The sequence below is a fragment of the Sturnira hondurensis genome, unplaced genomic scaffold (assembly GCF_014824575.4).
Source record: "Sturnira hondurensis isolate 20B ecotype Veracruz unplaced genomic scaffold, ASM1482457v3 Scaffold0004136, whole genome shotgun sequence".
Taxonomy (NCBI): domain Eukaryota; kingdom Metazoa; phylum Chordata; class Mammalia; order Chiroptera; family Phyllostomidae; genus Sturnira; species Sturnira hondurensis.
This window is the reverse complement of record NW_028076767.1, coordinates 21,856,482-21,880,607: the sequence shown is the minus strand read 5'-3', so window position 1 is coordinate 21,880,607 and position 24,126 is coordinate 21,856,482. Positions and strand designations below refer to the sequence as shown.

At 44.5% G+C, this 24,126-nt stretch overlaps 1 protein-coding gene across 2 annotated transcripts; it reads left to right on the top strand.

Moving 5' to 3' along the window:
- Positions 1 to 4,549: 4,549 nt before the first annotated feature.
- On the top strand, positions 4,550 to 23,435 carry DSN1 (DSN1 component of MIS12 kinetochore complex). Of its 2 annotated transcripts, XM_037044002.1 has the most exons (11): positions 4,550 to 4,687; positions 6,527 to 6,575; positions 6,793 to 7,113; positions 9,328 to 9,401; positions 10,206 to 10,278; positions 12,352 to 12,439; positions 14,845 to 14,904; positions 15,254 to 15,328; positions 19,362 to 19,509; positions 20,384 to 20,471; positions 22,661 to 23,435. In XM_037044002.1, the coding sequence occupies exons 1-11, from the start codon at positions 4,667 to 4,669 to the stop codon at positions 22,762 to 22,764; spliced, it is 1,101 nt and encodes a 366-aa protein (XP_036899897.1). In that variant the 5' UTR covers positions 4,550 to 4,666; the 3' UTR covers positions 22,765 to 23,435. The 2 variants fall into 2 exon arrangements, with proteins under 2 accessions (XP_036899897.1, XP_036899898.1); XM_037044003.1 differs by lacking the exon at positions 6,793 to 7,113 and having other exon boundaries at positions 4,559 to 4,687.
- The last annotated feature ends 691 nt before the right edge of the window (positions 23,436 to 24,126 follow it).

The window sequence follows — 24,126 nt, the reverse complement described above, 5'->3', positions numbered from 1 at the left end:
GGCTTGGGCCCAGCCACCCCCCAGCCCAGAAACAGCTCCAGTCCCATCCTTGAGTCATGTTCTTCTCTGTCCGTGGCCTCCTGGAAGGACCTAGCACCTTCCACGGGGAGTGTGTGCAGTGGGGGTGCTTTGGACCCTCACTTCTGGCCTCCTCTCCCCTTCCCAGTCCTGCATGGCTTTGACTGAGGAGACGCAGCCTGACTTGGGTTCTTCTCCACCTGGTCATCTGTCCATCTGTCCACTTGACATCCCACTGTTCTCTCTGCTATCCCTTGGGCCTCCCTAGCTCCAGAACAATCTTCCTGTAAGAACCTGTAGCTGCCCCTGGCTCTACCCCTCGCCCCTCCCAAACAGCATCTGCAGTTTGGTTCCTGTGGGTCAGGAACCAAAGGAGACATGGTGCTGGGCCTGAGTCCCCTGCACAGGGCTCCTCCCCACTCCTCCCTCATACTCCTTGGATCATCCCTCGTCTCTCCCATTGACCCACTCCTGTCCCTTCCTGTCCTCCACCAACCCACTGGACCCCAGGCTGGTGGAGTCCAGTGGGCTGGTGGAGGGCAGGAAGGGACAGGAGTGGGTCAATGGGAGAGACAAAAGCTCCCAAGTAAAGGAGCTTTGGTTTCCCTTAAGTATCCTTGAAGGGCCAAGGTATAAGGGCCTGGCTGCCTTGTCACACCACAGTCTTGTGACGCTGGAACTGCTTCCATGATGAGAAACCTCAGCCAGAGTCTGGAGACCTGGCTCAGGTCTGGGCAGACTTCCTAAATTCTCCGAGTTCAGGTGGTGATGTAATTTTCTGATGAGCACCAGGGCGATCCCTAGGGCCCCAGGGCATCCCTCATGTTTAGGGATACTGCATCACCATCCTTTCTCTACTGCACCCTGGCCTCTCAGCTCTGCCCATGATGTCTGTGCCTTAATTTACTTCTCTACACAGGGGGCTCACCATAAGACTATGCCTAGCAGCTTCCTGGGGATTTGGTGCCTCTAAGGCTGGGCCTTGCCACCTGTGGCCCAGCTCCCTAACACTACTGCCTTGAGGCACCAGGTTGCTGAGGATGAGGTACCTGGAGGTTCTCAAAGTAACTTCCCAGAAGTGCAAGGTATTGGCACCACCCAAGACCTATGGAATTCGAAGTTCTGGAGTGAGGCCCAGCAAGCTGGGGTTTAGCAAGCCCTCCGGATAATTCTGATAAAATGATAGTTTGCCAGCTGCTGACCTGACTGAAACTGGCCCAGACCAGGAACAGCTGGGAAGCACCAACCTCCAGACTCCTGAGAGACTGGGGACTCTCCCCACCTGCCCTTTCCCCACCACAAACGTGTTCTCTTCCTGGAGGCTGGAGATCGGGGAGAAGGCATGTATTTTTCCTTTTTTGCCCCGGGTTTGGTTCCAGCTCTGCTCACCTCTCCCACTTGTCTGGGTTTCACAAAAGGTTGTATAGGCTTGTGCCAACCAGGCAGGAGGTGGCAGTCCTGGGGGACAGGAGGAAAAGCCCTGATCATTTTGTTCCTTGGCAACCTCACCATAGGCTCATGGCCTCTCTTCAAACAGAAAGAAACCTAACCCAAGAAGAGAATCCTAAATCCCCAGCTCCCCCTCCTCCCACCTCCGAGGAGACCTTGTAGATGTGCCAAAAAATAGCTCTGACCCCCAGCAACTGGGGGAAAGAGCCAGAAGCTGTCCCTTTTCCATCCTGCCCCTCCCAGCCCCTGCCAATACTGTGAAGCCCTCTGTCTGCCCAGCCTGGTTTCCTGGGGAGGGTCCCTGCAGTCGTGGGCCCAGGGAAAGGTCTTCGGGAGGGAAGGGACCAAGGGCATCCTTGGGCCAAACTGCCTCTCCTGTCCATTGTCCTCTCCTCACTCCTTTCTCCCAAAAGCTCCTTCCCTGGCTGGATTGGGTGCTAGGACGACTATAGTCCAATCCACTAGCTCCCCCTGCCCCCCCATGTCTTATTTCAGACATGAGAATAACTGTACAGTGTAAACTTGCAAAGGGTTTTTAATGGTTGTAGATTGGAAATAAAGTATGTCATATGAACAGTTCCCATGCCTCCTCCGATTTCTCTTATGGGGTGGGTGGGGCCCCCAGCAGATTTGAAACTTGACTCTAGCCCACCCCTAGTTGCCTGGAAAGGAGGGATCACACCCTGGGAATGCCACAGCCAGCTGGCTGGTTTGGGGCCACTTGGGAGGGGTCAGCAGATATTCTCTGTTGCTGATTGCTGACACCTCAGAGTCTCCCACTAAATGTGATATGACCACTGAAAAACAAATGCAGAGCGCTCAAAAAATAGAATTGAACTTTTCTACAAAAGACTTTAAAAATGTCATCATGGGGTGGGGAAAAGGACACTTTAGACACAAGTTACTTATTGATTACAGTATAACTAATTACTCCAAAACATGTATCACAGATGCTGTGGGTTAGGAATTCAGGACGTGGGTACTGGGACTCAGGGTCGCGGGAGGTTGCAGTCAGGTATCGATCAGGCTGCAGTCACGTGAAGGCTTGACTGGGACTGGATGACCCATTTGTGAGGTGGCTTATATGCCTGGCAAGTCAGTGTTGACTGTGAGCAGGAGGTCTCAGTTCCTTCCAGTGTGGCTCTCTCCACAAGGCTGCTTGATATCACAGCACAGTGGGCGCGCTTCCCCCAGGATAAGTGATCTGTGAGAGAGCAGGGTAGCAGTCACAATGTCTTTTGTGACTAAACCTTGAAAATCACGTTATCATTTCTGCAATGTCTTACTGGTCACACACATCAGCCCTATGCAAGGTGGGAGGGGGCTACACTGGACATGAATACCAGGAAGCTGGGATCTTCAAGGGCCATCTTGGAAGCTGGCTACCACATTAAAGTTCTACAGGTCTCTTTTTTTTAGGACCTAACAACAGCTTGTGCTAGGCACTGAGGGTACAAGAGAAGGGCCTAGAAGACAGGAAAGCATACACCAATGGTAGGGGGGCCCCAGGGGGCCAAGAGGAATCTCAGGAAAAGCTTCACAGAGGAAAAGATACATGCACTGGCCCCTGAGGTTGAGATACTGACCAGATGAAGGGGATGGTGGTGTGTTGTAGGCAAGAGACTGAGGGGAGACGGTTTGGGGGAGAGGGATCAGCATGTGTGAGAACCTAGTGGAGAGAGCAGAGCGGAACTAGGGAACCGGAAGAAGTCTGATGTTACTGGAATGGGGAACGATGAAAGAGGAGAGGCTGCTGGGTCAGATCACACGGCTCCTGTGAGGGGACAAATGTCCACATTCTCTGGGCATTAGGAAGCTGTGGAAGAAATGAAAGCTGGGAAAGGAGATGGTCCTAGGAAGTACTGGGCCTGGATTCCATTAAGCTATATAGTCTCACTGTGCTCCAGGGTGGCCAGCTCTGGACGAGAACACTGTGTTTTGTTCTCAGGACACAGAACTGGGTACCACTGACGCCCCAGAAAGTGACATTCAGGGAACCAAGAGCAAATCTCTGCTTTCCCATGGCTGTTGGAGCCAGCAGGCTGGAACCACATGGTGGACATTCCAACAAGGCAGAATTCTGCCTCCCATCAGAAAAAAGTTTCCAAGGACTATAGCTGCTAAGGAAGGATGACCAGTCATGCTCCAGCTGCTGTGCCCTAACTTCTTCAGACGTTGTGGACCGGACTGCTCATAAGTCAACCTTTGGAGGTTTCAAATCTGAAAGAACTCCACATGCAAGAGGACAGACGTTTTTCATTGCGTCCTGTTGGGTGCTGAGAAAGCAGCCTGCTCTCTCCAGCCAACAAGGGGTAGTGAAAAAGGCACAGGCTGGGATCTTGCGAGTACAGACGGGGGCATCTGGTTTTCATCCTGGGATCTCTGATAAGGCTCTGAGAGATGAGTCCTCACCTGAGGCTTAAAATTGGAGAACATTGCCAGGAAAAAGGCAGAGAAGGGCTTCTCAGGCAGAGGGAATGGCGATCAAGGGAGCGGCAGAGGCAAGAAGCTATGGGGCCGGGCAAAGGAGCAGAAAGCAGTTTGAGGGTTTCTGCAGGCTGGAAAACAGTCCTCGAACTTTATGTATTAAAAGGACCACAGAGGAGAAAGAGTGCTAAATGCAGGAGTATAATACGATGAAGCAAACTGAGCACTTAGCTCCAATCCGCCCTGGGAGACACAGTCCACATATTTGCCTTGAAGAAGATACCGGGGGGAGGAACCGTGGCTTAGCGACAGGGCAGAGCTCAGGATGCTGATACGCTGTATTCCTTTGGCCAGTATCTCTCCGGGCCCGTTTCCCCATCTTAGATGGGCTCTATCCCCGTGGAGCGCTAAAATCACGATGGTGTGGCAGGCCCTAGGAGGGGTCTCTCCGGGCCTGTAGCAGCTGGTAACTTCGGCCACTTCAGGGTGCAGAAGGATTCGGACGTAGCGGCAGGTCTGCTAAGGGTTAAACACTAGTTTACGCATGCGCTTTATAGGAGGCAGGCAATCTGGGTGCGAGGGCGCGTGCGCGGCCCCGGCGGCGGCTGGACGCGCATGCGCGCTTAGTTGGCGGGCGTTTCGGTAGCGGCGGCAGTTGTATAGGGCGTGGTCTGCGGATAACGCTGGGAGCGAGAGGCGCAGGGGTCCAGGGCTGACCAGTGGCCGCGGAGAGTGACCTGCATTCTTGTATTTCGAGAACGGAGGCTTCAGAATGGACGGGCATCGCTCCGAGGTGAGGAAGTCGCATACCTTTCCCCGGACGCTCCCCCACTCACTCCCGCACCTGCCCATTGGGCGTCTGACCTCGGCCCACTCCAAGCCGATCGCCGCTACCCCACAGCGGGCACTGGGGGTGCCCCAGGGCGCTGCCAGGGTACCCTGGCCGAGAGGAAACCCGAGGACTGGCCGCGCCTCTGCCTTGACATGTCTGCAGAGCCAGTGGTCCAGACTCCTGAACAGTGGCTGAAGGGTTGAGTTGGGTCACAGAATTCCGCCTCTGCCCCAGACTGGGTGCCTAACTAGCTTGGGCCAGGTTTCTGCCCTCTGAACCTCAGTTCCTCTATCTACAAGGAGGGGTGAGAGATAGTATTAATGCTTATGGAGCTGTGGAAGGGATTAAATGGGCTAATGAGATAATGATGCAAATAAAGCACTCACATGCAATACTGGTCCTGGCATATAATATATCTGACAAGCAACTTAACTAATGACAGTTATTGCTGGTCACCTCGACTTGAATCCGTGATAGTCAAAGACTTAGATCTTTGACCTATCCGTTCTCGTTCTCTTTTCCACGTCGTCCCCCCAGATGTTCATTAAGCAACCCCCCTCCCTACAGATTTTTGCTGGGAGGGAAGGGTAAGCATGGCAGATGTAGAAATGCCTCAGGCAGTCTTTGGTAACAGGCACTAGGAATACAAATACAGTCTGGCTCGGGAGACAGACTTGGAAACAGGCTTGGGAGCCAGTGCTAGGGAGGCCAAGAGGTGGAGTAACCAACTCTGCCAAGGAGAAGTGGTGTGAAAGCTTCACATTTAAGCTAGTTTGGGTAGGATGAGTAGGTTGTACAGGCCATATGTGCAAAGATTTGAATGTGGTGCAAGGAAGGGGAGTGGTAGGAGAGAGCAGGAATGGATGGGTAGGTTGGGACCAGCTTATGAAAACTGTTGAATACACGGGAAAACTCTCTGCTACTGTCTAAGGGACGGATAGGAGAGGAGCAGTATTGGATTCAGGAAAACTAGGGGACAGACTGTTAGATTATTGGGCGGAGGGTGGGTGGAGGTGTTGGAAATGACCAGACCTGAAACAAACTAGGAACTAGAAGTAGAGAAAAGATTTAGAGTCAAACTCATAGACACAGACAAAAGAATTGTGGTTACCAGAGGGGAAGGGGGACAGGGAGAGGATAAAGGGGATAATATGCAAAACAGAGTTTATTGTTGTATTAGTATTAATTAATGTATTTTTCCATACGAACAACTGTAAACATACTTTGCCCCCCTCGGCCCTGTATAGTGATGGAAGAGGACTAGACTTAGGATAATGAACACACAGTGCAGTATACAGACATCGTATTATAAACTTGTACACGTGAAATTTATATAATGTCACTAACCAGTGTTACTTTAATAATTTAATTGTAAAAAAGATTTAGAGAGACTGTTGGAGGTAGAATGGATGGATTTTGGGGTCTGAAGAGTTAAGAATAAAAAGTAGAGGATGATGTGATTTTTCTAGTTTGGAAGACCACTTAGGTCACAATGCCATTGACTGAATTAGGAAATTAGGGACTAGTTAAGCACAAAATAATGTGGCAATAAGATAGGTTATGTGTTCATGGAGATATGAGTGTTTCTAGTGAACTGGTGGTGACAATCCCACTGATAGTTTCTGTGGAAGTGGTGGGTGAGGCGGCATTGGGCTGGACCTTGTCAGGTAGGTAAATTTCATGGGACAGAGACTGATAATTAAGAGAGGCTGGAAAACACGAGGCGTATTCTAGTGTGGTAAAACCCCCGCGAGAGGGGCTGAAATGCCTAGAACAGATCAGCTCATTTTCCTGTTTCAGGGTTCTCCACGCAGGATGATTTCGGTGACTAGATCAGAGACTGCAGAAGGTGAGTATTGTTCTTCTTACCGTGGGTTCAGATTTCTCAACTACACTCAAATGCTTTCCTGGCTCTTGGTGGAGTTGGAATCACATATTCACGTATTTGCACAGGTGCTTCCAAAGTGTTTCCATGTTCTGGGGCATACGTTTTCTTCTTCCATCTTTTTGTATCAAAACTTGGTTGTGGTGCGTTTGATCTTGTATTTTGACTTTTTTATAAAAAGTGCTACAAGAGGAACCAGTTACATCTGAGACTCAGGCTCATCCATCGGAATCAGACCCCAGCCCTGTGGAAGTGTGTGACTTATCATCTGCCTCCCTGGAGATGACTCGAGGCGTTTCAAAGGAAAGGACTCACACTGGCTGTGAAAAGGGGGGAAGTTGTGATCTCAGCCACGAGGAAGGACTTCAGTCCAGGTCCCTTCATTTGTTTCCCCAAGAGCAGTCTGCCCATCATCAAGACAGAAGGCAGTCCTGGCGGCGAGCAAGTATGAAAGGAATGAACAGGCGGAAGTCACTGCGTCCCTTTCATCGGGGCATCACAGGTGGGGTGCTGTGTCTATAGGACAGTGGAGTTGCAGCTCAGGTAAAATGTGGCAGTGAGGTAGGGCAGAATGTGTGGTGAGACAGACTTGACTTTGCTACTGATTAGCTAGGTGACTGAGAAAATCACGTCACGTCTCTGAGTCTCAGTTTCCTCGTCTAAAAGAGGAACAATCTAAGATGATGAGTACTGTGTCAAACACCTAGTAAGTGTTCACGATTCATGATTTTACATCATATTATTACCTAGCTGCCCATCATAATTTACACCAAGAACAAAAGTTCTGATTTACAGTTGTCCAACACTTACCTCTGTTGGGATTAGAGGTGTCGAGATTTCTTCCCGTGGCTTTCTGCTTCATGTCCTAAAGTGGAATGGAAGGTACATGGGTTGCTACCTTTCAGCCTTTATAACTGAAAATATCTCAGAGGCAAGATACTCGTAAAAATATCTAGAGTGAAAACCAAGTTTTTAGACACGTCATATTTGAATGTGATTTTGTTTACGTTTGTAATAATAACTACATTTTAGTGAGCGTTGATGCACAGGATTTAATGTGGGAAGTCTGGCACGTTTCAGGAAAAGCTGTATGACCTGAGGCAGGTTATTTCCTCTGTCTTAATAGTCCTTTTCAGTAAGTGGGATGAGATAAGACCTATTTTTACAGGATTGTGTGAGTAGTAAACAAATTGATATATAACACAGTACTTGGCATGTGGTAAATAGCTCAAAAGTTAAGCTATTGTGATTATTTTAAAGCTGTTACCTCACTTCCAGATGGCCTGCTGTCTAACAGGAAGTCTGGGTAAAAACAGCCCTTTAGCATATCAGAAAATTGCTGCCACAGTTATGCTCATGTGCTTTACTCCATCGATGTGCCCAGAAAGCATCAGAAGTTCCCTAGGATTACCCCAGCCTTTATCTCCGGAGCACGTGGACCTGAAAATCTGTGTCACAGAAAATCACTGTGTAGTAAGATTGATTTTCTCCGTTATTCCTGGCCACCTGCTAGATTTCTTTGGTTATAGGCAGGAGGTATTCAGTTGTTCTTGACTAACAGCAGTGAGAAGTTGGCAAGAGAGGAGACAGAAGAACTTTAAAAACAAAACCAGCTGAAAGTAGAGGATGAAAAGACATGTATCTCTCAAATTCTCAAAGTAAACTTCCTTTGCTATATAATAACTGATGTTTTTATTTTATTTATTTACTTTTAGAGGAAGGGGAAGGGAGAGAGAAAGAGAGAGAAACGTTGTGTGCTTGCCTCTTGCACCCCCCTCACTGGAGACCTGGCCCACAACCCAGGCCTTGACAGGGAATCGAACTGGCAACCTTTTGGTTTGCAGGCCCCTGCTCAATCCCCTAAGCCTCGCCACCCAGGGCAATAACTGATGTTTTTAAATGGATGTAATTGGAAAAACAGTGTCTCCATTCTGTACTTGTTTGAGGATTCAGTGGCATAATTATATAAAATGCCTGTCCAATTCAGGCTGCTTCACCATGTGACCTTAGGCGAGTTACCTACTACCCACTTTTTGTGCCTCAGTGACATTGTCTGTAAAATAGAACAGATAAGATACTTGCCTCAAGTTTTAATGAGGTGTGTATAGCATTCAATAAAAAGCCTTTTAAAATAAGTGTTCAACAAATTACCATTAATGTCATTAGGTCATATTATAGAAGATGTCATGATATTACTGGCAAAAACACAGGTTTTGGTGACAGACTTGTGATTGAATTCTTGCTTCACCAATTTCTGGCTTCAAACAAGTCCTCTCCCCTCTGAGCTTCAGTTTCCCCATCTGTAAAATGGAGCTCATAGATTATAAGAGGACTCTTAAGACAGTGTGTTTAAAGCCCACCTCAGGGCCTGTCATAGAAATGCTCAAATATTCCCATCTCCTTTCTTTGAATAGTGAATATAAAATACCAAAAAAGTTATTTGTCCACCTTGTTTAAAAGACAAGATTTTAATGTATTACATAAAAGGTCCATAAAACTTTAAAACTAGGATGCACACATGGGTAAAATCGCATTCCTTGGTAATCCTGAAAAAATCACGGGTGACCATGTATGAATTCTCCCTTTAATTAGAGAAGGCTGCTTGTGGGCATTCTTGCCTTAAGCTGGCCTGCAGCCAGAGGGAGGGAGATTTCAGGTGTCTCGCTCTGCTGGCTGCGTGGCCGTCCCGCTCCCTGAATGTGGTGCTTTGTGTTAGAGCTCAGCAGGTCCATCAGTCTGGATCTAGCAGAAAGCAAGCGGCTTGGCTCACTCCTGCTTTCCAGCTTCCAGGTGAGATTTTCAGGGCTGGGAAATGCTTTTCTTCTTTCCCTTTATTATTTATTATTTATTTTTATTGATCGATACGAGAGAGAGAAACAGTGATTTGTTATTCTGCTTATTTATGCATTCATTAGTTGCTTCTTGTATGTACCTTGACTAGGGATCAAACCCACAACCTTGACATAGTGGGACGATGCTATGCCTGGCCTAACCCCTGCCCTTTTTTTTAAACTGTTACTATGACAGTCCCAGTGCTGTGCGATGCGTCTGTTAAGATTAAAAGATGTTTCTCTGGAGCTGGGACTAGTGTAGAAGCCAGATTTAATCCCAGGCGCTGATTTGGTCTGGACTAGGCTCTCCGTCCCGTTGCTGCTCCTGCTGCTGCTGCTGCTGCTAACTGAGCAGCCAACAGTGAGAGAATCCCCGTGTACTATCTGTTGCCATTGGCAGCAAATGACAGGAAATAATGGTAATTTAAAGTGAGTGGAAGTCAAAATCTAAGCTAAAGCAGACATTTGAGGTCTGAGTATATACTAAGTTGGTATTATATAGCTAGCTGTTTATTATATCAGTTTAGATAAGCAAGTCATTTGTGTGAAATGACCATTTTTGTCTTGAACCCAAAATCAAAATGTATAGTTTTACCAACAAAGTATTTTCCTGGTCTATTTGATTATTTTAAAAACCTTAGGTATAAAAATTATATCATGTTTACTTCACATTTATTAAACATCATAAAATTACACAAACTTCATTGGGCCTGGCATGGAAAATTTTGGTTGTTGTTTACTAAAAATGCTTTTCTTTATTTAGTTCTCTGTTCAGAAACTTGAACCTTTCCTAAAGGACACTGAGGGCTTCAGTCTTGAAAGTTTTAGAGCCAAAGGTAGGTTGCTATTAATAGACAAGTGAGTGTTGACCTTGAGCTGTACTTTCTGTTAAAGTCAGTAGAGGCCCCACTTTCAAGATCCCCATTTACAGGAGCTGCTACCTTACAAAACCAGCCCCTTCTTTTTTTTTGAAATTGCATTAAAAAGATAATATATGCTAATGGAGTTCAGAAGGTATAAAAGTGAAAAGTAAGCCTGCCTCCCACCCCAGAGCCCATTTGTAGCTCCTCTCCACAGAGGCAACCAGCCACCAGCTTCTTACATATCACTGAAGAGATATTGCCTTTGCAAGCGATTAGACAGTAAAATCAATTAATACTCTCTGCACTGTTATTTACCTCGTCTTTTGATTTACCCCGTCCTTTTTTTAAAAAGACTATTTATTTATTTTTAGACAGAGGAAGAGAGGGAGAAAGAGAGGGAGAGAAACATCAATGTGTGGATGCCTCTCACACGCCCCCTACTGGGGACCTGGCCTGCAAACCAGGCATGTGCCCTGACTAGGAATCAAACTGGCAACCCTTTGGTTCATGGGTGGATGCTCAATCCACTTAGCCACACCAGCCAGGGCGAGAATGAGCATTTTTAAATATTATTTAGAACAATATGTCCTTAACTTTCTGTTCATATATCCTTTGCTCATTTTTGAAAATTGACATGTTGGCATTTCGTATTGATTTATAGTAACTCCATTAAGGAAATTAGCTGTTTATGTATGATATAAGTTACAAATATTCTTTTCCAGGAACTAATTTTTAGCTTTCTAGGAAGTAGCTATTCTTCATTCAGTAACTATGAAATCATCCAGAGTCAGAATACTCAATGTTACCCACTTTAAAAACCTAGAAAACACATGAACTCAAGACCTGTTAATTAAAATTGTATATCGCCCTGGCTGGCATAGTTCAGTGGATTGAGCGCAGGCCTGTGAACCCAAAAGCTGCCGGTTCGATTCCCAGTCAGGGCACATGCCTGGGTTGCAGGCCAGGTCCCCAGGAAGGGGGCATGTGAGAGGCAACCACACATTGATGTTTCTCTCCCTCTCTTTCTCTCTCCCTTCCTTTCTCTAAAATTAAATAAATAAAAATTTTTGTTTATCTCAGCCCTGCTTGTGTGGCTGAGTTGGAGTGTTATTCTGTAAACTAAAAGATCACAGATTCGATTCCTGATAAAGCCAAAGGCCTAGGTTACAGGTTCAGTCCCCTGTCTGGGCACATTCAGGAGGTAACCTATTGATGTGCTCTCATTTTGATGTTCCTCTCTGTCTCTCTCTTCCTCTCTCTCAGGAATTAATGGGCATATCCTTGGGTTAGAATTAAAGAATTATCTCAGAATTGGACCATCACTGTAATTAGAATAGATATGCCAGGGCTATCTTGATAGCTACTTAACATCCTTTCCCTTCTTCATTTTTTCACCTGAAGGTGTAAGCAAAGAACTGTTTTTACCTTATGCCCATAATTCTTTTTTTAAAGATATTATGTATTTTTAGAAAGGGGGGAAGGGGAGGAGAAAGAGGGAGAGAAATATCGATGTGTGAGAGAAACACTGATCAGTTGCCTCTTGCATACACCTTGACTGGGGACTGAACCTGAGACTCAGGCACGTGCCCTGACTGGGAATCTAACCAGCGACGCTTTGCTTTACGGAACAACACCCAGCCAGCTGAGCCACATAAGTCAGGGCTGCCTGTAATTCTTTATTCGACTTCAGCATTTTCTGTTATATTCTTTTCTGTTGCCTAATTTTTCCGATAGATTTCCTTTCAGTGCTAGCAGCTCACATCTCTTGAAAAGAATGAAATGTCAATGGATAAACCTTTTTAACTGCTTTTTCACCAGTCAGGTATTAAAAAAAAACAACACTGTCAATAAATGCTATGAAGAAGAATTCTTTCATTTTACTATTCCTACTCAAAGGGAAAAAAAACTGCATATTTATGCCCCTTTTTTTGATGAATGAGAGGGAAACCTGGAGCTGGGACCACCTTAAGTGTGTTAATGTCTTTATCAGCATCTTGCTGTGAAAGTTTATGTTCTCTTTATAACATGTAATTTTATTCTCTCCAGCGTCTTCTCTTTCTGAAGAATTGAAACATTTTGCAGACGGACTAGAAAGTAATGGAACTCTACAGAAATGTTTTGAGGATTCAAAAGGGTAAGTTCAATTGTCCTGTCTTAAATTATACTTTAAGACCTTTTGTTATAATTGGTTGTTCATTTACTCAAGAGACATTTATCCAGCCCTGACTGGTGTGGCTCGGTTGGCTGGGCGTCATCCAGCAAAGGGAAATGTCCCCATTTCAGTTGCCGCCCAGGCCACATGCTTGGGTTGCAGGTTCGGTCCTGGCCGGGGCACATACAGGAGGCAACCGATTGATGTCACTTACATCGATGCTACTCTCCCCCTCTTTCTCCCTCACTCCCCCTCTCTAAAAATAAATAAAATCTTTTAAAAAATAGGAAACATTTATCCAGCATCTTCTACATGCCAGGCTTTTCTAGATGTTGGAGATGTAGGTGATAACTAAGTCAAACAAGTTCTCTGTTCTGATACACTTTGTAGGAGAGACAGTCAAACAAGTACATAGATCATGGTTTAAGGTAGTGATCTAGGCTGTCAGTAATAGTGATTTGAGAGAGTGGGTTAGTTAGGTCTCCGAGAAGACCTCTAATGAATTGACCTTTGAACTGAGAGACCTATAAGACCTGAATGGTGAGAAGGAACTCGCCATGCAGAGATGAAAGGAAAAGCATTCTTCAGGTCTTTGCTAGCCATGCCAATTATGTTCTTTAGCTGTTGACAAACAAGAATATTAAGAGTAATTTAGAAATCCCAGTCCTTCACCGTCAGTTCCTGTATAGGGTGGGGCCCAGCCCTCTACCCCTTGCCTCGCAATACATCAAGTCACTAGAGCTTACATCATAAAGTTCTTAGTTTTGACTGTGCCAAGGTCTGCTTTTCTGTCCATCTTTAGATTTAACGTTGCTATTTAGGAAATGGAAAATACTTTGGTTCACTCTTCCACAGGCCGTGTCTTCAGGCATTCAGAATGGTCCAGCACTTGACATGCGCTGGAAGCTGTCCAGCAATATGGGGCCACCCTAAGCGCCCCAAGTGCAGGGCAGCAAAGCTCAGCCACCCCAAGCCTCTGGTAGTAGAATTGTTTACCTCTACACCAAGAAGGTTGGGGAAGCGCCAAAATCTGCATGTGGAAGTGCCCAGGCCGACTTCAGGTAGCTCGTGCTGTGAGACCTAGAGTTCTAATGAGGTTGTCTAAACCACAAAAACATGTCACAAGGCCTGCGGTGGATACGTGTGTGCTAAATCCGTCCGCCACAGGATCAAGCCTGCTTTCCTTACTGAGGAGCAGCAAACTGTTGCGCAAGTGTTGAAGGCACAAGCACAGAGTCAGAAAGCTAAATAAAAAATCAAGGCTTTTTCTTATTAATAAAAATTTAAAAAATATTTTGGTTCAATTTAGCATCTTTTTTTTTATTTTTCTTTTTTAAGAGAGGGAGTGAAACATCACCGTGTGGTTGCCTCTCCCACGGCCCCTACTGGGGACCTGGCCCACAACCCAGGCATGTGCCCTGACCAGGAGTTAAACCAGTGACCCTTTGCTTCCCAGGCCAGCAATCAATCCACTGAGCCACACCAGCCAGGGCCAACTTAGCATCTTTTTTAATGCAGCATATGTAAGCCATAGGCTGCTGCATCTCATCCAGCAGTGGCGGCAGCTATGTGTCATAGGCCTTGGCAGAAAAACATGAAAGGTGGAACAACTTGTTTGCCTTTGTCGGGTAGAGTACCAAGTAGTCTGCAAAAGTTTGGCATTTTCAGTGCTTTTCCATGAAGATTAATCACCCAGCTGAGCTGAGTCATTGGTATAAGTAAAATATAACTCCTGTCCAGCAACAGCTTTAGTTTAAGGAGGAAGACATAGTCATATGAAAAAAACATTCTTGAGCCTTAAAAGATCTTAAGGTTTGATAGTGGAAGGGGAAGAGGTTAAAAAATCATGTGGACGCTGAGAGATTGAAAACCGCAGATATTCAGGGTTAAAGGAATATTTTAAGACGGGTTCATCTGGCCATGTGTGAATTGGAATTTGAGAGAAATAAAAGATGAGACCTAGTACAAAAGTGAGAGTCCAAGAGTAAATATTGTTGAAAGATACATTCTGGCCCTGGCTGGTGTGGCTCAGTTGGAGCATTGTCCCATAAACCAAAAGGTTGCAGGTTCAATTCCCAGTCAGGGCACATGCCTAGGTTGTGTGTTCTATCCCCCACTGGGGCATGTATGGAAGGCAACTGATTGATGTTTCTCTCATGTCAATGTTTCTCTCTCTCCTCCTCTCTTTCTTTCTCTCCCTCCCCCTCCTCCTCCCTCTGTTTCCCCCATTCCCTTAGTCTCTGTGTAATTAGTAAATAAATATATTTATATTTTTTAAAAAGATATATTCTGGATGTGTTTTATTGCCTTTAAAGTTATGTAAAGTGTCATATTAAAAGCAAGTGCTCTTGAAAGATGTGTGTTAATCTCATAATTCTATATTCTAGAAAAGCATCAGATTTGTCCTTGGAAACATCAGTGGCTGAGATGAAGGAATACATAACAAAGTAAGTGAAAATGAGTGAACCTTTGTCAGGAAATGTAAATTCCTTTGGGGAAAATAACTAGACCTGGGAGAATAATAAGCATCCTGTTCGAGTGTGACCGCCAGTGTAGCAGCACTGAAGTTAGACGGCTGCGTGGGTCCTAGGGCTGAACTGACGGGCAGCTTCATAGAAGGGAGTCTAGGGAGTAAGGATGTTAAAGGTTTTAAGAACTCATGTTTAATTTTATTAATAATATCCTCTAAGTCAGTCATGGTTTGTAATCTTTTAATGACCTTTTTATTCATACCTTAGAGCCAGACTAGACAATGAGATCATCAAAAATGAACAGGATTTTTTCTTTATTCTATAGGTTTTCTTTAGAACATCAGACGTGGGATCAGCTCTTGCTGCACTATCAGAAGGAAGCTGAAGAGATCATATCCAGGTTAGATCCATGACTGGAAAAACCAGAAGCTATCATTTTACCTTGAGGAGTTTGATTTGAATTGGTTTCAGTTCTGTTATACAAATTGAGTGATGAACCCTTTCTCATGGGGTAATCAACTCATCAAAGATCTGTAAAATATATATCGGTACTCTCTGACCTTAAATGGAGAGTCAGGGAAGGGAAGAGGAGTTGGTATCACTATTTACAGTAAAAAAACAGAACTGCCTGTGTTTTGTGTCTTTGGCTGCCATCACACATCCTGGGGGAGACTGGCACATCTCTACCTTCTATCTAGAAACCCGGGGCTGGGCCAAACACAGTAGTCAGTGGACTTCACTGAGCTCATGGCCTTTGAACTGCAGATGTGGGAGAGAGCCCTGGGCAGCACTTTCATGGAGATGCAAAGACATGAAAGGGTGATGGAAAGAGGATATGTGCCTGGGTCTTAAAGGCATAAGAAAGTGGGAAAGTGCTAGATTTTTATTTAGTTGGTCATTTGAGCAAGTGATTTTAAGCTTTTTTTCCAAACAGAATCTTAGCTAGGAACCCAACTGTAGAATGGGAGCCAAAACCCTAATTGCAGAAGTGGCCTTTTAGTAGAGAGATAGACACTTTGAGGACTATGTTTTGAAAAGCTTCCCTAAGGTGGGCATTGACAGTTAACCAGTTACTTTTATTCACTCATTACATGTTCTGTTTATGAAGATAGATAATGTATAAGATGGCAGTTTCAGGATAAAAACTTTTTTAAATTGTATTTTATTGTTTATTCTATTATAGTTGTCCCAGTTTTTCCCACTTTGCCCCCCTACACCCAACCCGTCAGGCAATGCCCACACTGTTGCCCAAGGCCATGGGTCATTCATATGTCTTCTTTGGCTACTCTGGTCCCTATGCTGTACTTTACATCCCCATGACTATTGTGTGACTTCCAGTTTGTATTTTCTAATCCCTTCACCTTTTTACTCCACCCCCAGGTCCCCCCTCCCATCTGGCAACCATCAAAACGTTCACTTTATCTGTGATTCTGTTTCTGTTTTACTTGGTTTGGTTTGGTTTTTAGGTTCAGTTGTTGATAGGTATGCATTTATCTCTATTTTATTGTTCATATTTTTTATCTTAAAGAAAACCCTTTAATATCTTATATAATACTGGTTTGGTGGTTATGAACTCCTTTAGTTTTTTTCTTGCCTGGGAAGCTCTTTATTTATTTTTTTATTCTAAATGAGAGCTTTGCTGGGTAGAGTAATCTTGGTAATTACAAGATTAAAGTAGGTCTCTGCTTTTCATCACTTTGAATATTTCTTACCAGTCCCTTCTACCCTGCAAAGTTCTTCTGAGAAATCAGCTGACAGTCTTTTGGGTACTCCCCTGTAGGTACTAACTGCTTTTCTCTTGCTGCCTTTAAGATTTTCTCTCTCTCTTACCTTTGGCATTTTAATTATGATGTGGTTTGGTGTGGGTCTCTTTGGGTTCATCTTGTTTGGGATGTTGCACTTCTTTGACTTGTAAGTCTGTCTCACATAGGTTTCCAGTTTCTTGCTCTCTCTCCTCCTGGCACCCCCATGATGTGAATGTTGGTACACTCGAACTGTTCCAGAGGCTCCTTACCCTATCCTCATTTTTAAAAAATTCTTTCTCCTTGCTGTTTTGTTGGGTGTTTTCTGCTTCCTTATATTCCAAATTGTTGACAATTCTTGGCTTTATCCATTCTACTGTTGATTCCCTGTAAATTGTTCTGTATTTCAATTAGTGTATCCTTCATTTCTGACTGGATCTTTTTTATTCTGTCGAGGTCCTCACTAAGTTCCTTGTAGTCAGTGCTTTGAATTCTGCATCCGACAAATTGTTCATCTCCTCCATTTTGTTTAGGTTTTTTTTCTGGTGTTTTGTTGTTTTCTTCATTTGGGCCATGTTTCTTTGTCTCCTTATTTTGGCAGCCTCCCTGTGTTTGTTTCTGTGTGTTAGGTAGAGCTGCTATGTCCCCCAGACTTGGTAGAGTGGCCTAATGTAGTAGGTGTCCCATAGGGTCCACTGGCACAGCCTCTGCTATCACCCAAGCTGGTACTTGAGATGCGCCCACCATAGTGCCATGTACGCCCTCCTGTTGTAGTTGAGCCTTGATTGCTGTTGGCCTGTCCAAGGTCAGCCATTGCCTGTATTCTGTCTGGGGACACATTGCATAAGCTACAGAGTGATCTGCAGGTGGCTGCTACTTGTGCTGGGCTTGGAGGTCCCCAGGAGAGGCCAAGCTGTGAACCAAGGTTGGCTACTGTTAGTTTTGGGCCTGGGGCAACTTAGCAAGAGGTTCAGGTCTTGGGGTTTGCTGAAGCCAGATATTGCTTGTTTGAGAGAATTTAGGAAAATCTGAAGCATGGGCCAAGACAAGCCATATGGAAAAGCCACTGGAAACAGCTTGGATGGGCTTTCACCGCTTGGATGGGCCTGAAAGCTGGGGGGGGCACAGAGCCTCAGGGAATCACCAGAGTGGGGCAAGCAGTGTGAACCAGGTTGATGGAGTCTCAGATATGGCGCCCACCTGCTTGCTCTATGTGGGGAGGGCTCAGACAAGGAACAGTGGCCTTTGCCAGCACCTTTGTCAGGGAGAGCGCTGCTTCCCAGCTCTTGCCCTGATGCTGGACAATTAATTTACTCCCTGTATGTCTCTGATGCCTTTCAATCTGCTGCCAAAGTAGTGAGTTTGAATGTGTCTGTGTACAGGCCCTTTAAAAGGAACTGCCTGGGATACCAGTTTACACAGCCTTAATCTCCACCGGTTTTTAGAGGTAAAAGTTAGGGAGACTTATCTTCCTGGCACTGGAATCCTGGGCTGAGGGACCTAGCGTGGGGCTGGGGCCCCTGGCTCCTGAGTAATCCCTCCCGATTTTTATCTGCCACACAAGGGAGTGGGGCCAGCCCATTTTAAGTCTCCCCCCCACACCAGTATCAATGTGGTTTCTTTTTTTCCCCCACCCGCAGACTCTATGTGGTTTCTTTTTTAATTCCATAGTTGTAGGACTTCTATTCAGCTAGATTTCTAACAGTTCTGAAGGATGGTTGTTCTGTCGTTTAGCTGTAATTTTGATATGGTTATGTGAGGAAGTGAGCCATGTTTTCCAGACTAAAAACTTTTAATGCGACATAGCTTATTGGTTAAGAGGAGTGCTTCTAGAAGTGGTCTGTTCTGTTCATACCCTAATTGCTGCTTTGTTCTATGACCTTGAGCAAGCCACTTAATCTCTAAGACTGAAGTTCCTCCTTTAAAAATGGAGATAATAGGCCGTGGCTGGTATGGCCCAATGGATTGAGTGTCTGAGTGATGGCCTGCAAACCAAAGGGTTGTGGGTTCAATTCCCAGTCTAGGGCACATGCCTGGGTTGCAAGCCAGGTCCCCAGTAGGGGGCGCATGAGAGGCAACCACATATTGATGTTTCCCTCTTTTTCTCCCTCCCTTTCCCTCTCTAAAAGTAAATAAAACCTTTATTTAAAAAGTAGAGATAATAGTACCTACCTCATTTCACATTGGTGAATGTTAAATGAGTTTAAATGGAAAGTGCTTAGCAGTGTCTGGCATTCAGTAAATTGTAGTAGTTACTTTTATTAAAGGGTCATTAGTTTTCATGAACTCTCCATCATATTCAGTTATTCAGATAATCAAAGTGGCCCAGCATTTTTTGGTGAAAGATCATAGACATTGATTTCAGGATAGCAAGCTTTGGCTTTACTCCACCCCAACAGGGGTCCTTTTTGTAAATGGACCTTACAGTTTAGGTGGAGTCAACTGATATGAAGCTTCTAGCATTTCTTGGAGTCCAGTGATATAAAAACACTAATACTGGGCAATGGTTTCAGACCCCCTTGTTAATAAGAGGGGGTACCGTAGAGCCTACGTCTACAGTAGGGTAGAAGAATATTGCTTCAGATTAATGAAGTCTTATTGAAGGTTTCTGTCCCTGGGTAATCTTTCAAATTTTCCCCAGAAAATGATTTTGAAGTTCCTTGAAAGCTTTTTTTATTTTATTATTTTTAGAGAATCGACCGAAACAAAAATTACTGAAGTTGAAGTGGAACCTACAGCATATCTTAGGTCTTCCCAGAATGAGGTTCTTAATACAAAGCCTGACTACCAGAAAATACTGCAGAGCCAGAACAAAGTCTTTGACTGTGTGGAGTTGCTGGTGAGTTGGGCCATGTTTGTATTTGGTTCAGTTACCAGCTTTGCCACGTTGTCACCCTTGGAAATGAAAAGACCTGGAGAATATGTGTAATGGGATGAGATAAGTATATTTAACTCTACCTGGGTGAACCATGGAGAGACAATTTAAAAAACAAGTATGTGGTGATAAGCACTAATAGTGCAGAGTAATGGAGAGAGTGTACCAAGCAGGTAGCAGGTTGCTATGTAGAGCAGTTAATGGTCTCTCTAATGTGACATTTTAATAGAGACTAGAAAGAAATGAGGAGGTAAACCCTGAGGACATTTGAGAGAAGAGTATCATTCCAAGTATCAACGGGGTTAATAAAGGGTAATTCGAGGAGAGTGTATTTGTAAAGGGGCTATGGATGAAGTGTGGTTATTGGGAAACCATAAGGCACCGGGGGCTTCGAGACAGCTGAGCTCATACTACCCCTGGACCTGTAGAGAGGAGAAAAGGAAGAGTTACTAGGGCACCCGAGGACAGGAAGCATGGCTGCTTTGAGATGGCCATGACCCTCGGTGAGAGACACAGCTAACTCAGAATGGTCCTTCCTGGAACAGGCCTGGGTAAAAATACCCAGACCTCATTCACCTCCCTCCCACTCGGGCTCCCTCTTGGCCACACCCACCCAGAACTCAGAGGACATGGAATCCTGTTGGCAGTTACCCAGGTCAGCCTTCTGGGGAATAGAGCAGTGTGGAGGAGTGGAATGTGGATCTGGAGGAGCAAACAGAAGATGCCTGGTGTAAGCGTCCCAGGCTGAAAGGGCAGCACGAGCACAGCTCCGGGGCAGAAGCTTGCCCCGTGTGTTTGAGGAACATCAAAGCAGCTCACAGCTGTCTTTCATCTGCAGATGGACGAACTGCAAGGATCAGTGAGGCAGCTGCATGCCTTTATGGATGAAAGTACCCAGTGCTTCCAGAAGATGTCAGCACAGCTCGGTGAGTATGTCTCTTGAGGGGACCAGAAGGATAACCTTTCAGATCCAAACTGCCCCTCGGGTGCCCTCAGCGCATGGTCTCAGAGAGTAAGGCCCACATCAAGTGGTTGTTCCCCACCCCCCCCATAACTATTATGTTGTGAGTACTCAGAGTTGATGGGAAATTCTAGATGTGAATTCCACAGAAGCATAGTAGACTAAGAATTAAATCCCAACGAACTGTCTTATTTTAGTGCATCTGAGATTGAAGAAATATCCATTGCCCTTTTTCCTCTTTGCATCCTTTAAAAATCCACAAAGTGACACTGACTATACTTATCCATAGCCTTCTCTGACCTGCTCCAGCCTTAAATTACTGCCATACATACCTTTTCTTTTTTTAAATGTTTTAAAAATATTTTTAAAAAGATTTGTTTAAAGGGGGCAATAACATAAAATGGAGTAAAGACAGCCTTTTCAACAAATGGTGTTGGGAGAACTGGACAGCTACATGCAAAAAAATGAAACTCGAGCACCAACTTACACCATACACCAAAATTAATTCAAGGTGGATAAAAGACTTAAATATAAGCCGTGAAACCATTAAAACCCTAGAGGAGAGCCTTGGCAAGAAAATCTCAGATATTCCACGCAGCAATATTTTTACTGATACGTCCCCTAAAGCAAGGGACATAAAGGAAAGAATAAACAAATGGGATCTCATCAAAATTAAAAGCTTCTGCATGGCTAAGGAAAACAGTATCAAGATAAAAAGAGAAGCAACAGCTTGGGAAAACATATTTGCCAATGATACCTCAGATAAGGGTTTAATCTCCAAAATATACAAAGAACTCATTCGGCTCCACTCAAAGAAGACAAGCAACCCAATCAAAAAATGGGCAGAGGACTTGAACAGACATTTCTCCAAGGAGGACATACAGAGAATCCAGAGACACATGAAAAGATGCTCGATATCACTAGCTATCAGAGAGATGCAAATTAAAACCGCAATGAGATACCACTTAACACCAGTCAGATTGGCTATCATAAACAAAGAAACAAACAACAAGTGCTGGAGAGGTTGTGGGGAAAAGGGGACTCTAGTTCACTGTTGGTGGGATTGCAGACTGGTACAACCACTATGGAAAACAGTATGGAATTTTCTAAGAAAACTAAAAATGAACGTACCTTTTGACCCAGCAATTCCACTCTTGGGAGTATATCCTAAGAACCCTGAAACACCAATCCAAAAGAACCTATGCACCCCGATGTTCATAGCAGCACAATTTACGATAGCCAAGAGTTGGAAGCAGCCTAGATGCCCATCGGTAAATGACTGGATCAAAAAACTATGGTACATTTACACAATGGAATTCTATGCTGCAGAAAGGAAGAAGGAACTACTACCCTTTGCAACATCATGGATGGAACTGGAAAGCATTATGCTGAGCGAAATAAGCCAGGCGGTGAAAGACAAATATCATATGATCTCACCATTAACAGGAATCTAAACAAACCAAACAAGCAAGCAAAATACGACCAATGACACTCAAATATGGAACAGGCTGTCAGGGCCCAGAGGGGAGAGGGGAGAGAATCATAGGGGAAAAGGGAATGGACTCACATGAACAAGTATAAAAGACACATGGACAATAACTAAGGGTGGGGGGTGGAAAGGGGAGGAAGGCGGGGAGCATGGGGTGGGGGGCGGGCAGGGTTGGGATTATAAGACAGAAACCTGTACTTGAACAAGAATTAAATAAAAATTATATTTAAAAAAAGATAAAGTAGAAATAATTCTTACATAAAAAAAAAGATTTGTTTATTTTTAGAGAGAGGGGAAGGGAAGGAGAAAGAGAGGGAATGAAACATCAATGTGTGGTTGCCTCTCACGTCCCCCACTGGGGACCTGGCCCACAACCCAGGCATATGCCCTGACTGGGAATCAAACTGGCGACCCTTTGGTTCACAGGCTTGCACTCAGTCTACTGTGCTACACCAGCCAGGGCTTATTTTCTTATTTACCACGTTATAGTGTGGTTGTAGTTGCATCTGGTTTTCCTACCAGACTGTCATCTCCTTAAGGACAGAGATTCTTCTCTGTCATTGTAATGCCCTTCAGTGTCTGGCAGTGTCCATACAGTATGTTTTCAATAAATCTTACTTGAATTCAATGGAAACTTATTTGTTTTTTTCTCCTTTCTTCTGTAGGGAAGAGAAGCACACAACAATTAGATTCCTCACCGGCTCGAAAACTTCTCAAGCTTCAGTTACGAAACCTACCCAATGCACACTGCTCTAAATCTTGTCAGTGACCTTAAGTCTCTTTCTGCCACAAGGTGCTGCAGAGCAGAAAGGGGAAGAATGCGCCGGCGCGTGGCGATTGCATGGCTGTCTGAGCTGGTGGTAGCTACCTGGTTGCCTTTGATAGCTGGCTGACTGAAGAGCACTTTGATTTTACTCTAAAAGTGGCAACATTTATATATCCAAAAGAATGTTGTATGGACACTTTTTCCAAAAATGTGCAAAATATTTCAAGTTTCTGTTTTGAAATGACCATCAGAACTAGTGGCCTAGTATACTAAATATCCTCTGTGATCCCAAATCTTCATCTTGTATAGATGTTTTTCGTTTTGAAATACCCAAAGTCACTGAGGGTCAATTCAATGAAATGTTTTAGGGGTCAAGTTGCATTCTGGTTGTGAAGGAATGAGACTAATTTTCTAGTGTGTGTGACTCTTAGGTAGAGAAGTTGTGGACATTGTTTATATCATATGGATACATATATCACTTCATAAGATGTCCATATTGGGGAAATACCACTCATTCTCCATGTCCTGACGTCCAGAGTTTGCTTCAGCTTTTAATATTGAGTCAGTATCCTAAGTCCTGGATCATGCAAGAAGTGGCTAAGTATTCCTTTTCATTGTTCTCTGTTAATAATCTGCATTATAAAATTGTGCATAATTAAACATTTTTAGTTGTCTTCATGTATATTTTGAGTGTACAAAAAAATGGAAAGGTTTGCACTGGCTGGTGTAGCTCAGTGGGTTGAGCGCGGACCTGCAAAACAAAGGATAGTGGTTCAATTCCTAGTTAGGGCACATGCCTGGGTTGCAGGCCAGTTCCCAGAGGGGGACGTATGAGAGGCAACCATACATTGATAATTCTCTCCCTCTCTCCTTCCCCTCCCCTCCCCTCTGAAGATAAATAAAGTCTTTTAAAAAAATGGAAAGGTCCTGGCTGGCGTAGCTTAGTGGATAGAGCACAGGCTTGCAAACCAGAGGATCACAGTTCAATTCCCAGTCAGGGCACATGCCTGGGTTGTAGGCCAGTTCCCTGCAGGTCAACTCCCAGCAGGGGACGTACAAAAGGCAACCATACATTGATGTTTCTCTCCCTCTCTCCTTCTCCTCTAAAGATAGATAAATAAATAAAATCTTTAAAAAAAATGGAAAGGTAAGGGGGGCTTAGAAAATAAAATTCTTTGCCAATTGTGGAAGTGAACAGTAGTGTAGAGATATGCCTCAGCATTAATTACTGATAAAACACAAACTATATATTGTTAGTGTTTCTTATTCTGATCCTCCTAGCAGAACAAAACCTATTCCATTTAAATACCTAGTCATAATCTTAAGTCTTAAACTTTGGTCTATGCACCAGCTAGTGAGAGTTAG

Coding starts and splice junctions, on each gene's coding strand:
- DSN1 (XM_037044002.1), top strand. CDS start 4,667: ATGGACGGGCATCGCTCCGAG. Junction 6,576..6,792: donor TAGATCAGAGACTGCAGAAG/GTGAGTATTGTT, acceptor TTTTATAAAAAG/TGCTACAAGAGGAACCAGTT. Junction 19,510..20,383: donor TTGACTGTGTGGAGTTGCTG/GTGAGTTGGGCC, acceptor TTTCATCTGCAG/ATGGACGAACTGCAAGGATC.